The sequence below is a fragment of the Lepidochelys olivacea genome (genome assembly GCF_965140295.1).
Source record: "Lepidochelys olivacea isolate rLepOli2 genome assembly, chromosome: 3".
Taxonomy (NCBI): Eukaryota; Metazoa; Chordata; order Testudines; family Cheloniidae; genus Lepidochelys; species Lepidochelys olivacea.
Genome location: NC_140413.1, coordinates 42665243 through 42682161, shown reverse-complemented (window position 1 = coordinate 42682161; position 16919 = coordinate 42665243). Strand labels below are relative to the sequence as shown.

The 16919-nt window shown below is 40.7% G+C and overlaps 1 protein-coding gene across 1 annotated transcript in view; it reads left to right on the top strand.

The window, feature by feature from the left end:
• The window catches only part of CSMD1 (CUB and Sushi multiple domains 1), a 2028540-nt gene that overhangs the window by 1799294 nt on the left and 212327 nt on the right, over positions 1–16919 (top strand). Inside the window, exons 43-46 of the mRNA XM_084623138.1 lie at positions 7977–8154; positions 14460–14605; positions 16000–16080; positions 16453–16566. Of these exons, the coding sequence (XP_084479264.1) occupies positions 7977–8154; positions 14460–14605; positions 16000–16080; positions 16453–16566 (519 nt within the window). The remainder of the gene's footprint in view (positions 1–7976; positions 8155–14459; positions 14606–15999; positions 16081–16452; positions 16567–16919) is intronic.

The following is a 16919-nucleotide window of genomic DNA, read 5'->3' as shown; positions in this document are numbered from 1 at the left end:
TAAGCACTGTAATAAATTGCCTAGGGAGTTTGTGGAATCTCCATCACTGGAGATTTTTAAGAGCAGGTTAGAAAAACACCTGCCAGGGTTGGTCTTGATAATACTTAGTCCTGCTTTAAGTGCAGGGGAGTGGACTAGAAAATCTCTCAAGGTCCCTTCCAGGCCTATGATTTTTTGATTCTATGATAACATCAGATGCTTCACTATTGGGGTGAGGGATCACATCGGGAAAATGCAGAGGACACAGCCACTACGAGAGCAACTTCTACACGTCAATCTTCTGGAATTTAGATCAGAGAGAAAGGCTTGCCTATACCTTTTACCTCTAATCAGATCCACGTTAGTAACAATAATGACAGACAATGTGGCAGGAAGGTATTGTATCAACCAACAAGAAGGAGTATGTTTCCCATTTCTCCATGCTGAAGTGATAAAGCTCTTGAATTTGTCCAGAGCCAACCAGATAGTCATCTCAGCTTCTTGCCTCCCCAGTGTTCAGAACACCATGGCAGAAAACCTCAGCAGACATTTCTTCCTAAATTATGAGTGGGAGTTGGATTCCTGTGTCTTCAACCCAAGATTCATAGCATGGAGGTTCCCAGAGATTGATCTGTTTGGCAGAGCAGCCAATGCAAAATGCATCGGGTATTGCTCCAGAGGGAGTCTTGATCCCCATTCACTAGGAGACATTTTTCTTATCTCGTGGGTCTTTTTTAGGCATAGCCACTGACACCATTATTGTTGAAGATTCTCAATGAGATCGGGCCATGGTCATATTGATTGCACCAATGTGGCTGAGACAAGTTTGAAATCCCTTTCTAACCAGACTCACCTCCCGCCCTCCATCAGGGCTTCTGATCAGTCCTTGTTTGCTGACTCAGGATGCCAGTTGAACACTGAATCCCAACCTGAAGATTCAGAAACTCCAACCATGGTTTCTTGATGGTTTGCAGGAGTAGAGATACCCTGTTCATCAGAAGTATAACACACTTTATTAAATAGTAGAAAAAAGCTACAAGACATAGTTATCTCCACAGTGGAAACTATATCATCTTTGGTGTAACCGTTGTTGGATCTTGCCAACTCACTCTTCTCTTCCTGTGGTAGTGGATTACCTGTTGGAACTGAAAGCACTGGGGCATTCTGTGAATTCCATTATGGTCCACTTAACTGCAATAACAGCTTTTCCCTCATTCATAGAGTTTTTTCAGTCTTTGCTCATTCAACCACGGTAAGATTACAACCGCAAGATTCCTAAGAGGTCTATCAAATCTCTCCCCTCAAATTAGAGATTCTGCTCCCACCTGGGACCTGAATCTAATTCTTAGTTGCCTCATGAAACATCCTTTTGAGCCATGAGTTGCATCTTCTTTATTAGATTTATCAATGAAGACCGCTTTCTTGGTGGCCAGGATGCCTGCCCAAAGGGTTGGAGAATTGGGGGCTTTAGTGGCAGACCCCCCCCCCCCATTTATGGTATTCACCAGAAAGAAAGTGTCACTAGAGCCCTATCCAAGATTTTTCCCCAAAGTATCATCTTAGTTTCATGTTAAACTATCAATATCCCATTCCCGCCCACAAACCACACCAGACTATTCAGGAAGCTATATTCCATATCTCAGATGTCAGGAGGGCCTTTTATCTAGAGAGGTCCAAACATTTATAAGATCTCCTAGACTATTTGTATCCATTGCTGACAGAAACATGGGATTGGTAATTTCAAAACAGATTATCAAAGTGGTTCTCCAGATGTATTAAAATCTGTTACAACTGAACTCACGTTCAGCCTACTTCAAGAGTGATAGCACATTACAGAAGAGCACTATCTATAGTCTTACTTAAAGACTTACCAATTCAAGACATCCTTAGAGCACCAACTTGTCTTCTGTTCATACTTTTTGTAACGATCATGCCTTAGTTCCATCTTCAAGATCAGATGCTGGAGTAGGCAATTCAGTTCTCTCCTCTGTATCGAACTCTGCTCCAAACCTTAATGGGATACTGTTCAGGAGTGACCTGAACTGGAGCACCCACAGGGACAATACTCGAAGAAGAGGTTACTCAACTTGTGCAATAACTGGAGTTCTTTGAGCTGTGTACCCCTGTGGGTGCTCCCCTACCTGCCCTCCTTCCCCTCTGGTTCAGATCTCCCTGGTGGGACTTTGTGTTGGAAAAGGACCTGGGTGGTTCACCCATGCAGCCTCATATAGCCTTGGTGTGGGACAGTAGGAGGGTGTGAGGTGCATGCACAGGCCAAAGAGAACTTTTACCAAAAATCTCCAATCAAAGGCACAGGGCACAGGCGCATCTGTAGTGGATTAGCCACTGGGACACACTACTCAAAGAACTGCACAAGGTGAGTAACCTCACCTTCAAGCCCATAACTTCTGTTTGAACTATGATATATCTTTCAGATTTTGTTTACTAAAAAAGAAAAAAAATCATTAATAATCTGTTTTGTCTAACCTGTATGGCATTAAAAAAATAAAACATGTCAACTTCAAAGTGCTGTTATTCATGAAAAAGCTTCATCTACTCCAGTGGTGGTGAAGAAGAGTCTAAAAAAAGGATCTGACTGAATTTAAGGGTAAACATGAAACCCTTTGTAGAAACCCCCCCTCCCCCAAATAAATAATAAAAATCTAGTTCATATTTATGATAGAAGTGAGATTGGCCTTGGCCAGTGAGACTTTTTTAGAGTACAAATGCCAGTATTTTCAATGCCTAAAGATAGGTATCTACATTCATATTTAGGCACCTAAATAAAAGTTCTGATTTTCAGAGGTGGAAAGCACTAACAGCTCCTGTTTGAAAATTTGGTCATGATTACTTACATATGTAACAGTGTCAGTACCCATATACTTACATTTACTGTAATTCCCACTGAGTCAGGGTATTTGCTTGAATAAGGACCTCAGCATTTCCCCTACACAATTCAGGATCAGGCCCATAGAAATATCAGTTCAATAAGCAATCACTGCTTAGCATTTCCTGACACCTCTAAGTAACGTGAGGAATAATTAAAAAAAAAATCTGGAGCATTTTAAGCTCTGCAGCTTTCCCACCATAGAATATGCTTTTCTGATCTTTCCTGGTCAGTACAGTGAAACCTGTTAATTACATCCACCAAAGGGTTTGCTGTTTTCTGGCCTATAAGAGGTGGCTATCTAATGCAATGGAACTAATATTGAGGAACTCTTTGGGGGATTGATATTTAACTAACTGTTAGGAGACATAATTGCATTTAGCCACTGATAATTAGCTCATGTTCCACTGTACTTGGAGGAAAGGCCTGTAAAAAAAAAAATACTGTATAGTATTGTACAGTAGTGTCAGCATGGTGTAAGTGGGCAATTTACTGTTGTAAGTGCCATCTTTAGAATGACACTTTATTATTATTATTATTATTTATTGTTATTAGTTTAGTTATAATTAGTTATAAGTTGGTAACAGCGAGAGGCCAGAGCCCTATTGTACTAGTGCTGTACAAACATAGCAAAAAGATGCCACCTTAAAACAAAAGTCTTTAATTCTACTGTTTGTTAAAGATCCCATTGCAATTTTTACAGGAGGTGTTATCCCTAATTGCCTTGCAAAACCAAACATAAATCATTCTATCTAAACCCCATCTGCAGATTTTTGCTATATATTCATTTTGGGTGCAATTCATGATAGTGAATAGAGCCAGCACAGGACTGATGCACCACATAAGCCCTTGAAATAGGGCTCCAGTGACATTAAAGGAGTGCCTGGACTTTATGTTGTCTTTTTGTACTGAGGGTGAACTTCACTTCCTACCTAAACTGATTAGTACTGAGATTGTATACTTTAAAATAGTCATGTTCCTCTCAAAAGCTTGATGGTACTTCAGTGTTAACTGAAGTAATCTTCAAAAAGAACAGGAGTATCTGTGGCACCTTAGAGACTAACAGATTTATTAGAGGATAAGCTTTCGTGGGCTACAACCCACTTCATCGGATGCATAGAATGAAACATATAGTAAGAAGAAATATATATACATACAGATAAGTTGGAAGTTGCCATACAAACTGTGAGAGGCTAATTAGTTAAGATGAGCTATTATCAGCAGGAGAAAAAAAATTTTGTAGTGATAATCAAGATGGTCCATTTAGACAGTTGACAAGAAGGTGTGAGGATACTTAACTTTAGGGAAATAGATTCAATATGTGTAATGACCTAGCCACTCCCAGTCTCTATTCAAACCCAAGTTAATGATATCTAGTTTGCAAATTAATTCAAGCTCAGCAGTTTCTCACTGGAGTCTGTTTTTGAAGCTTTTCTGTTGCAAAATTGCCACCCTTAAATCTTTTACTGAGTGGCCAGAGAGGTTGAAGTGTTCTCCTACCGGATTTTGAATGTTATAATTCCTGATGTCAGATTTGTGTCCATTTATTCTTTTGCGTTGAGACCGTCCGGTTTGGCAATGTACATGGCAGAATGGCATTGCTGGCACATGATGGCATATATCATGTTGGTAGAGCCCCTGATGGCGTGACTAATGTGATTAGGTCCTATGATGGTGTCACTTGAATAAATATATTTGAGCATAAGCATCCGATGAAGTGAGCTGTAGCTCACGAAAGCTTATGCTCAAATAAATTGGTTAGTCTCTAAGGTGCCACAAGTACTCCTTTTCTTTTTGCGAATACAGACTAACACGGCTGTTACTCTGAAACCTTGAATAAATATGTGAACAGAGTTGGCATCGGGCTTTGTTACAAGGATAGGTTCCTGGGTTAGTGTTTTTGGTGTGTGGTTGCTGGAGAGTATTTGCTTCAGGTTGGAAGGGCTGTCTGTAAGCGAGGACTGGTCTGTCTCCCAAGATCTGTGAGAGTGAGGGATTATTTTTCAGGATAGGTTGTAAATCTTTGATGATGCGCTGAAGAGGTTTTAGTTGGGGCTGAAGGTGATGGCTAGTGGCGTTCTGTTATTTTCTTTGTTGGGCTTGTCCTGTGGTAAGTGACTTCTGGGTACTCTTCTGGCTCTGTCAATCTGTGCATCATGTGCCAGCAATGCCCCTCTGCCATGTACATTATAATATATTTCTGTTAGCTTTGACAGTTTATTGACAGATCTGGATAACAAGAGTAAAGGAAGAATTGGGTGATCTTTATTGAGCTAAAGGTTAGTCTGCTTTATAAACTGTGACTGAACAGTGAAGACAAAATAATAAAAAAAAGTTTTGAACCAGAAAGCATAGAAAAGCATAACCTATACATTTATTGCAATATAATAATCGATTACACGTTGAATATTTTTTGTATAAAGCAACTAACATTTTAAAAAAAATATAAGCTAAAATGTAATTTAAAGGATTCTACTCTTGAAATTATATTAGTGTCAGGAATTATATTTGATCATAGCAATCTTCCAAGCTTTCTAAAGCTCCTTAAATCATCAGAGGCAGGGAACACTGTGGAGACAGCAGACCAGATTCTCTGGAACAGGCGGTTTATGCTTAACGTAAGGCTGGAGGTCTGGTTTTCAGTTATCTGTGTGTAGCCCCAATCCTATGGCTGACAGAGTCTGTCAGCTGCCTTTGGGGGCTATTTAGGGAACCAGGAACCAACCAGAAGCAAGGGCATTTAACCAAACCCCTTTTACACTGGGCAAGCCAACCAAGGTTACTCCTCTACTGGCCAGATACTCCAGCTGCCCTAACATCACACTATTTTCAAACCATACAGTGAGTGAGACATCCTCCTCTTGTCTCTTCCTCCTACATCCATAATAACATGGATTAGGATGACCATATTTTCCTATGCTGAATAAGGGACACCTGGTAAAATTATTTATATTCAAGCAAGTTCAATGGCAGTCAATCAGAACTATGCAATACAAACGTCCAAATTAACATCAAGTTAATTGAGCCCCTGTTGAAAAGAAATACTGCTGAGTTGGATTCTTTTTTTTTTACCTTCTTATCCTTAAGACTTTAGGGTTTGCTTGGGGAGAGGTGACACACACACACACACGCTCCCATATACCTCTCTCACACGGTGTGTGTGTGGGTGTGGGTGTGTGTATGTGTGTCTGATCAACCAACCCGACCCTCCTTACCCGGCGCTCTCTGCCTTCCATGCCTGGCTGGGCCACCAGGATGGACCTGCTTCTCCTGGTACGTGGCACCATGTCTTCCTGAGGCAACATGTGTGTGCGGGGAGGACGCAGGGTCACATGCTCCCCCTCCCCAGATTTCTGCTAGGGTTCACATGAGAATGTGGCTAGGAGCAGCCTTTCCGCACTGTGCATGAAGGAGGGAATGGGAACTGCTTCCAGTCACAGTGGAGGAGTGGGAGAGGAAGGGATGATTGGGCTCGTGTCTTTGCAGAGCTCATTTCTTTCTCACCTCCACCCTCCACCCACCGCATTGTGGCTGTAGCGGCTTGTCCTTTCCTGCCCACACAGTGGTGAAAGGCAGCTAACACTTCCAGGCTGCTGCTGGCCAGCAACATAACCCAGACACCTCCTTTCCTCCGCTAATGTGCAGGCAGGAAGGGGTTAAGCCCTAGGATGCAGTGTGGACCAGGACCCAGGAACCTGATTGCAGGGGCTTCAGCAAACCTGCCAGAGAGATGGCTTAGCAGTGGAGGGTGCCTAGGAGACAGAGCAGCCCCGTGCTCCCTGGGGCAAGGACCCAGGGTGGGGTGTGTGTGAAGACATATGGGCTGACTCTGTGGGTGCTCCAGGGCTGGAGCACCCACTGGCAGCTCCCTTCCCCGTCCCCCTGCCCCAGCTCACATCTTCCTCCTCCCCTGAGCATGCCACCTCTCCGCTTCTCCCCGCTAGCTCCCAGCACTTGCCACTATGAAACAGCTGTTTTGCGCAGCAAGCGCTGGGAGGGAGCGGGGAGGAGCGGGAATGTGGTGTGCTCATAGGAGGAGGTGGGGAAGAGGCAGGGATGGGGCAGGGACTTTGGAGAAGGGATTGGAATTGGGACGGGGCTTAAATATGAGACTGTCCGTTCAAAAATGGGATGTCTGGTCACCCTAGAATAGTTTGACTCTGAAAGGAGATATGTCCAACTCTCCTGGACTGGAGGGAGTGTCATTGCAACTCAGGATCTATAGGGGTGCTTGAAAATGTGAAGATGTATATGTAGGGTGGAGATTCAAAAAGAGAACTTGCCTCTTGCATATATGTGTACACACCACAAAATAAAATGTGTAATTAAACCTCACTCTTATTTTCTACTAATTGACAATCCTAGCTACATATGGTGAGCAGATCCTCCCTATATCCATAATCACTGTCATTTGTTTCCCAAGATGCAGACCAAACACAGGGCACAGTTCTAAATATTCACTGATTTTAAAGAAGTTAAACACACTTCCCTGTTACAAACTCGCCTTAGAATTTCACAGTGCAAGTATATGCTAAGTTATGCCTGTAGCTTTATTTCATTTTTAAAAATAAAAGAATAATGAACATACAAACTGCAATTAAAGAATGGGGGGGAATGGAAAATGGAGGGAAACAAATTGGCATTTGTGGTGGTAGTGGAAGCACAATCAGTGCTTAACTTTCCTTAGGAATTCTGTACTTGTTCTGGTCAAGATTCCATTCTGGGGGAGGATGCTTTTTCATGGTGTGGTGGTCTGTAGATTGTGTGTTGTGGGTGTTTTTTCCCTTGATTTCCAGAGATTAAGTACAACAGGAAAGAATAATTTTTAAAAATGTGTCATAACTTCATTTAACGAATGCTGTACAGTATTTTGAATAGGTCCTGATGAGTTTTAAGCAACATACTATGAAAGACATCAGAAATAAGCTATTTCTTAGAAATATTAATCTCCTTATCACTGAAAGGCATCCAACCAAGGAAAATTGTTCTTGTAGAGACTTTGATTATTTTGTTCTGCAGAACCTTTAAAATTTTGGGCCATTTTTCTATTCCATTTTTAACCACAATAAATGTATTCCTCCTGTTACATTTTCATTTGTTTTCTTTTCAGCTCCTTGTGGCTATAATGTAACCTCTCCGAATGGTACAGTTTATTCCCCAGGATTTCCAGATGAATATCCAAATTCAAAGGACTGTACATGGTTTATTTCTGTCCCTCAAGGCCATGGGGTTTATATCAACTTTACCTTACTCCAAACTGAACCAGTGAATGACTACATTGCAGTATGGTATGTGACTGTTCAATGCAAAATAATTGGTGTCTGGTTGATTTATCCTTGACTCTGAGTCTGTAGCTCTGACATTACTTAGTAGTGTTCTCTATGATGCAATGTAAGTTCCAAAGAAACAGAATGGTTAAGAATAAGGTTAAAAAATAGAACATAAACTAACTGCATAAATGGACAGAATAAGTTCCACATAATACAGCATTCTTGTAGTAGTGTTGGTCATAGTATATTAGAGAGATCAGGTGGGTGAGGTAATATTTTTTATTGGACCAATACAGAAATTGGTCCAATAAAATATATTACCTCATCTACCTTGTACCCTTTATGGTGCAGGCAGGTGATAACAATTATGTTTGTTTTTTTAGTTGATGTTTTGGTAATCTGACTTTTAAAATGAAAATATTAATTAAAATATAGGGTTCATGTTAATTTGAAAACTAATGGATATTAATATCATAATGCATTAGGCAGAGGAAGGGAAAATTTCAAAGCCCCTTTAGCCTCAATTTCTTAGTTCCTCTTCAAGTGCTTGCATGTGTCCACTAGGTTGTGCTGCTCCTCTTGCATTGGTTTTCCCCGCAGTACCTCTAGGGGCAGCACAACCCACCGCCAAGCTCCTCGTGCTGCAAGTGAGGGTATAAAGTGCGGAAATGTCTCACCCCTCCAGTTCCTTCTTACCATCCAGGGTTGGAGCATTGGTGGTCCCTGTGAACAACTACTCAATCTACTTAGTGGTGGTCAAAAAGTTCTCTGGAGTTTTATTTTCTTTTAGGGTTTTATTAATATAAAATTTTAAGTTTATTTCTTTTGGTTTAGCCTGTTGTTTTTTTGGGGTGGGGGAGGTTTCCAATCTGGTGTGTCTCCAGATCCTGCCCAGTACCAGGGTAACTTATTCCTAGGTCCCAAGGATTCAAAACTTGCTCAGGCTGCAGGAAGGCTATGCCTGTTTAATGACTCTGATTCCCACTGCCTCAAGTTCCTGGGTGAAAGCCACATTACAGACAGGTGCTCAGTCTGTTGCGGCTTCAAGACTAGGATGGAGAAGCTGAGGGAGGAACACCACCAATGTATCCTCATGGAGGCTGACCCTATGCTGGCTTCAGAGCCCCCTTGATCATATAAAGAAAGCTCTAGAAGACTCCTTTCTGAAGTGCTCTCCCAGCTATGTCAGCTGAAAGAGGCCAAAGAATATCCTGGTCTCCGGGATAATCATCTTTGAGGCTCAGGGAATCAGACCAGCTACTTTTCTGGTGGTGAAAGAAAAGTCTTCCCTGATCACTACAGATACCGATTATGCCAGAGGCTTATGCCACAGCTAGAGCCTTATTATGCCTGTAGATACCACTGCTGTCTTTGCTTCAGGGGGAGGATACTTGCTCGTCACTGATGCAGCCATCTAGATTGTCAGCACCTGGTCACTCATCCATGGCACTATCTGCCTCAGAATGGAATGAAAATAACATGGTCTGTCTGTGGGGGTTGAACAGTAGTGTGGGTGTGGTGAATAATAGAATTCCTGAGGGTCATTATAAGGCTACTTCAAAGCCAAAGGAGGTTCATACTCCTCCTAGACCTTCATAATCTGAACAGATACATCACAATGATAAAGTTCTGGATGGTTTATCTGGCCTCAATTATCCCTTCCTTAGATCCAAGAGACCAATATGCTGCTCTCGACTTACAAGGATGTCTACTTCCATGTGGCAATCCACCCTGACCACAGGAAGTTCTGTCAGCACTAAGGGTTTTTCTCAAGTGCATGGCAGTGGCAGTGGCTACATTTTGCAAAGGGGATGTACATGTGTATTCTTATCTGGATGACTGGGTAGTCTGGGGCTGCTTCAGACACCAGATTCAGGCCACCGTTCATCTAACAGTGTCTTCTCAATGCACTTGGCCTGCAACTAACTGCAATATGTCAATTTTTTCAGATATCCAAGGGCTAGAGTTCCTTGGGGCAGTTCTGGATTCAACATCTGCCAGGGCATTGCAGCCTCTTTCAAGGTTTTGAACTCTGTGATACCTGTGTGTGTCTCTCAAGAGGCATTCCCAGACTACTGTAAAGGATTACTCCAGGATCCTAAGTCACATGGTAGTCTCTCACACCAAAGTGAAACTTCAGAGGTCTGCAGACTAAGCTCAACTTGGTATATTGTCCTCAGGTTCACCATCTTGATAAGCTGGTTCATATTGCAGATACTGTGTTTTTGTCTCTGGACCGGTGGATGAGCCAAGACAATGTATGCAGAGGAATTCCCTTCTTGACCCCTTTCCCTTCCATGACTCTGGTAACGTACACCTTTGCCATGGAATAAAAAGCACCTCATGGTGCAAGGATTTTGGACTTTCCTTGAAGCCAGGCTCCACATATACATTTTGGAGTCGAGAATGATATTTTGTGGATTGCAGCAGTTTGCCTCATATCCAAGGCAAGATGGTGTAGGTTCTCACTGACAACAGTGGTGTTTTATGTGAACAAGCTAGGTGGTGCCAGGTCCAACAGCCTTCACCAGGAGACAATCAAGTTATGAACTGGTGTACTCAAAGCTCGGTCAAATGCATCCCAGGGGTTCAAAATGGTTTAGTGGGTCATCTGACCAGATCCCTCAGCTTAGACCACAAATGATCTCTCAACACAAATATTCTGGCTTGGATGTTTGTCCCAGGAGGTTTTTCAATCTGTGGACCTATTTGCAATCCATCAGAACAGGAAGTGTCCCCCTTTGTGCTACAGAGCAGGTCTCAGCCCCAGGTCAATACTGGATGCTTTCCTATTTCTGTGAGACAGGGACCTCCTCTATGCATTCCCACCAGTGCCTCTGATTCCTGGAATCATTATCAAACTCACACAGGATCACAACAGAATGATCCTTATAGCTCCAGACTTGCTGAGACAGACACATTCAGACCTCCATAATCTGACCTCTCAGCAGCCCTTGCTGTTGTCAGTGACCAAAGACCTCCTGGTGCAGCACCATGGATGAGTGCTGCACCCAACTCCTCAAGTGCTGCACTTCACATTAGTGCCTGAGTATGGAGAAAGCACATTGCTCAGCGGCTGTCCAGAATGTTCTTATTATTAGTAGCAAACATTGCAACAGAGCTACTTACCTGAGTAAGTGGAATTCTCCCACACAGACTAGCATTCAGACAATCCTTCAATATCTTTTGAAACTTGAGTTGGGTTTAGCATTCAGGTCAGGGTGCATCTAGTGGCTAGTTCAGCTTTTAATCCTTGAATAAAACTGTCTCTACTCACCCCATCATGACCAGTTTCTTGAAAGGTCTTGATTGTTTCTGCTGTTCAGAGAACTAATGCCTTCCTGGACTTGAATCTAATGTTATCTGTGCTTATGGACCCTCCTTTTAAGCCCTTGGTATCATGTTATTTTCTGTGCCTATCAGCAATGGCAGCATTTTTAATGGTCAGCACTTTTGTCAGGAGGATAGATGAACTAAATGTGTTGGTCACATATCCACCATACACAGCTTGCTACAAGGGCAAAGACTAGCTTAGACTGCACCTTAAGTTCCTCTCTAAGGTGGTCTCTGACTTCCACATGAACCAATCTATTTACCTGCTAGTTTTTTTTTTCCCAAAGCCACATGCACACAGAGATGAGAGGAGACTCCACACCCTCGATGTTTGTCGCACATTGGCTTTTTACCTGGATAAAAAAAGCCCTTCCAGGTCTCTTCCTAGCTTTTTGTATCCGAAGCAGTATATATGAGAGGTCATCCAATAACAACTAAGACTCCCCAGTGGATCACCTGGTGCATCACAATGGGTTTTACTGCTAAAGGAGTAATAGACTCATGGCACATTCACGAAGAGCACAAAGTCAACTGCATTTCTGGCACATATCCCAGTTGTAGACATCTGACAAGCAGTGACATGGTCCTCAATCCGTATTTCCAGCAGTCATTATTCACTGTTTGCTGCTTCAAGGCAAGGTGGTTGAACTGTTCCTCTTCAGAGGAGACTCCAAATCTCATCTTCTGGGGTAACAGCTTGGGAGTCATCAACAATTTAATGACATTTGCAAGCACTCAAAGAAGAAAAAATGGTTACTTATCTTCTCATAACTGTATTCTTCAAGATGTTTTGCTTATGTTCATTACACAGTGCACCCTCCTTCCCCAGCACATGAGAGTCTACCATTAGGTTCCAGTGCGAAGAAACTGGAGGAGGGATGGAGAATCTCTATCCTTTATATCCTCACTTGCAGCACAAGGAGCTTGGAGATATGTGGGGTCACCCCATAGGTACTGCTAGGCAAAATTATCTGGCACTGCTCCATGAGGCGCACACATGCCTACAGTATGATGGACATATCCAACTCACCTCAAAGAACCACTGTTGCAAGAAGAAAAGGAGTACTTGTGGCACCTTAGAGACTAACAAATTTATTAGATCATAAGCTTTCGTGAGCTACAGCTCACTTCATCAGATGCATACAGTGGAAAATACAGTGGGGAGATTTTATATACACAGAGAACATGAAACAATGGGTGTTACCATATAGACTGTAACAAGAATGACCAGGAAAGGTGAGCTATTTTCAGCAGGAGGGGGGGGGAGGGGCAGGCACCTTTTGTAGTGATAATCAAGATGGGCCATTTCCAGCACCTTACAAGAACAGTAGGAGGGGAAATAAAAATCTCCCCACTATATTTTCCACTGTATGCATCCAATGAAGTGAGCTGTAGCTCACGAAAGCTTATGCTCTAATAACTTTGTTAGTCTCTAAGGTGCCACAAGTCCTCCTTTTCTTTTTACGGATACAGACTAACACGGCTGCTACTCTGAAATCTGTTGCAAGAAGGTAAGTAACAGCGGTTGGTTTTATTTTAATTTTATTTATTTATAGTTGTCATTAGTGGCACCATGTATTTATGTTAGGATGTGGTCAATTTCCAAGCAGGTACTGGAACGAATAGTGATAAATGCTTTAAACACTCTTGACAAATGACAATTGTATACATAATATCTTATGCACTCTTTAAAACATAGTTCATGGATACTCTGGTTTTATATATATAATATATTTGTCTGTGATCAGGAGGTTAACTTGATAGGTTTAGGATAAACAAGACCTGAATTAATACACTGGCTACTTATTTGTGAGAAGTTGGACTGAACTCATCATAGACTGAAGTGAGCAAATATCCTTCTAATCTAAAGATAGTGAAAGGGCAGAAGCTAAATGATTTCTGGAGTATAGTGTTGTAAAGTACACATCACAAAAGCTTCTTGATTCAGCTTGGGTTCAGCAGGTGTAACCTACAGAGGACCCACCAAAGAAGTGTTCTAGAGGTTGGAAAATGAAAACAGTGTTTTAATTGTTCTGACTTTTTAGCTGAAATGTTTTTACATAATGATACTCAAAATGAAAGTAGCTTAATATTATATGTGTGTGTGTGTGTATATATATAAAAATACACATCACAAAAGCTTCTTGATTCAGCTTGGGTTCAGCAGATGTAACCTGTATAACACTTGTGTAATATTAAGCTGCTTTCATTTTGAGTATCATTATGTAAAAACATTTCAGCTAAAAAGTCAGAACAATTAAACCACTGTTTTCACTTTCCAACCTCTAGAACACTTCTTTGGTGGGTCCTCTGTAGGTTACACCTGCTGAACCCAAGCTGAATCAAGAAGCTTTTGTGATGTGTACTTTACATATACATACTTTACTTTATATATATATTTGGTGTCTGTCCTGCTGTTGTGTGATGCAGAACTCTTATTTGATTTCTTAGCACATTTGTACAGCAGTTGGGAATGAATGGCAATCATGAACAAAAGTGTCATCCTACAAACCCTTACTCCCTTGATTGTACTGGGACTACTGGCATAAAAAAGGCTTGCAGGATTTGACATGTAGGCAATAAAGGTATCATGTGATTTCAAGAGTTCTCCAGATATGTAAAATTGTTTATTTTTTGAGGTACAACAGATTTATGTGTGAAACATAGGAAGGGAAAAGAATGGAAGAGAGGTGTAGAAAACCCAGGATTCTAAAGGTAGCCTGTAGATATCTTACCTATGCAAAAATTAAAGTGACTACTGCATGCATTTTTCCCAACCTTCTCTCAAAGGGTCAGGCTTTGATGTTAGAAAAAATATTCAACATTGCCTTCATAGACTGAATATAAATTGAAACTACCTCAACCACAGTAGTTAGGATTAACTTGCTTTCTCAGAGATTTAGTCTGCTATCAAAAGAAAATAGATTGCTAATTTAAATGTTAATTATGTAGGTTTTTACTAAGACTACTTTCTTTCCTTTGGTCCCTAGGGATGGTCCTGACCAAAATTCACCTCAGCTGGGTGTTTTCAGTGGGAACACAGCTCTTGAAACAGCTTACAGCTCGACCAATCAAGTGCTTCTCAAATTTCACAGTGACTTCTCAACTGGAGGGTTCTTTGTCCTCAATTTCCATGGTCAGTCTGCTTCCTGGGAACATATAGTTTTGCAGATCAGTTTGTGGATTTTATGAATATTTCCTAACCATGAAGTCCGTACTGAGCAAATAAATTAATCATGTTTAATTGGCCTGCGATTTTAATGTAGTAGTACAGATTTTCATGCACATTTTTTGAATTCTTTAGGTCTGAGTGTGATATTTTTGGACAAACTGAACTCTAAATATTAAATGTTGAACTATTTTGTTTTTCATCTTTTCTGGCAGAATCCTGTCCCATCTTTTATGCAAGAGTGCACTTATTTATGTGTAACTATGTTCTGTACCATCTCTGGTCAATACACATAGTTATGAGGAATAGTGTAATGGGGTGTTTGAACACTAACTCTACTCTCAGGGCACACAAAGATATTCAGGGATGAGAGTACCTCATATGCATGCTTTCCCCTTCCTGTATTCATGGTTCTCAATCCACCTTTCTCCTTGCACAATGCCTACAGAGGTGCAGTTACTCACACATCTGCCACAATTAGAGGGGCCTGAGGATTGATTCCCATTATGATTTATTTGTTTGTTTGTTTAACTTTTGTAACTTGACAGGTGGGGGAGGGATTCAGAAGATATAGGGAGTAGCTTTGTTCTTAACTGAGCCTGATTTCCACAGAAGGAGAGAGATTAATGTGTGTAATATGTGCATTCCTATCCCTAGCTGACATCTTTTTTTGGAGATATTAGCCAGGATTATCCTGTTAGGCTATTAGAGAGAAAATCAAGCCCTAAATGTTCAGCACAGGTGAAGACAAACTAAGTACCCAAAGCTACAATCATGATAGTAATTGTAGTGCTTATTTTCCCAATGGGACTGTTCAGAGCAGTAAACACTATAGCCAGTAGGTCATGTTTCCTGAAATTGTATATCCTCAACAAATTTGAAGAGCTGATAGAAACTAGTTTAGAAAGAAATGGTAACTATTTCACATTTGTTTTTTAATAACTTATTGGAAGCATTTCATTAGTAGTCATCTGGCTTTTTTGTTTGTTTTTGCTAAGTAAAATATATATTGAGTCAAATTCATCCCTGGTTTCTCTCAGTTATTTTAAACCAGAGATGAACTGGACTGACTAATGTGTGTGAGATGCATATTTTTGTGTTGCTAATGGACATTTTTCATATTGTTTTAGAAATATTATGCAAAATCATGAGATGGGTAACCATCATGTTTTAACTGATTTGTTTAGTTGTGAAAATTTAGACCCAGATCTTGCAATTTTGACTGTGCATGGGTTTCAATGTGACTCCATGTGGGCACACAGCTGCTCTTGCACAGTCAATTGTAGGATGAAGGTGTTAACTTCCATTATCATAAATTTTATTAATCTAATATTTAATAGTATTTAAATTTTGTTTTGTAGCTTATCAACTAAAGAAATGCCAGCCTCCACCAGCAGTTCCACAGGCTGACTTACTTACAGAAGATGATGATTTTGAAATAGGTGAGACATTTGTATCTCATTTTCTCATAAAACTCATGCTAGCACACTTGGCCATTATGCAACTTTCACTTAAAATTTAATTAAATCATTACTACATCTCATTCTCCTCCTGAATACATTTCTAAGGTATCCCCAATGCCTGAAAATATAATACAATATGGAAATCTTCCCTTTATTCCTTCCTTCCTCTTCCTGACAGATATTATGAGATCCATATTTCCAGTTTTCTTCTCCTTTTACATTTCTACATTATTTTATACAGTTACTGTACAATGTATTTTAAAGGGAAATATTACATATTTCAAATTGTAAAAGATAATATAGATCATCCGGAGGAGTAATTAAGAAGAGGCTGTCATTGATTCTTTTCAGGAGACTTTGCCAAATACAAGTGTCATCCTGGTTTCACCCTGGTTGGAAATGACATGTTGACCTGCAAGCTGAATGCAAAGTTGCAGTTTGTGGGCTCACCCCCATTTTGTGAAGGTAAGTCTGTTTTTGTGTAGGCTGTACATCAGATTCATTGAGCATTCTGTTTAGTTTTCCTTTATCCTAAATGAAACTGTCAGCATGAATTTGGAACACTTTAATTTCCTCTGGTTTCCATCTCTGTTTAATATAAATGTTTCCAGGTATTTCCTCAACGGATAGTTCAACATAGTCGAGGAAACCTGAGGTCTGATTATACACCTAAATCAATGTTTAGGAATCTAAATAAAAATGGCCTTATTTTCAAAGGTGTTGAGCTCCCGTTACTTCCTTGTTTTATGAGTGGCTATACTTATCAAGTGTTATTATTGAAACATAAAGTATAAATGTGTTAACATGACCTAATGTGT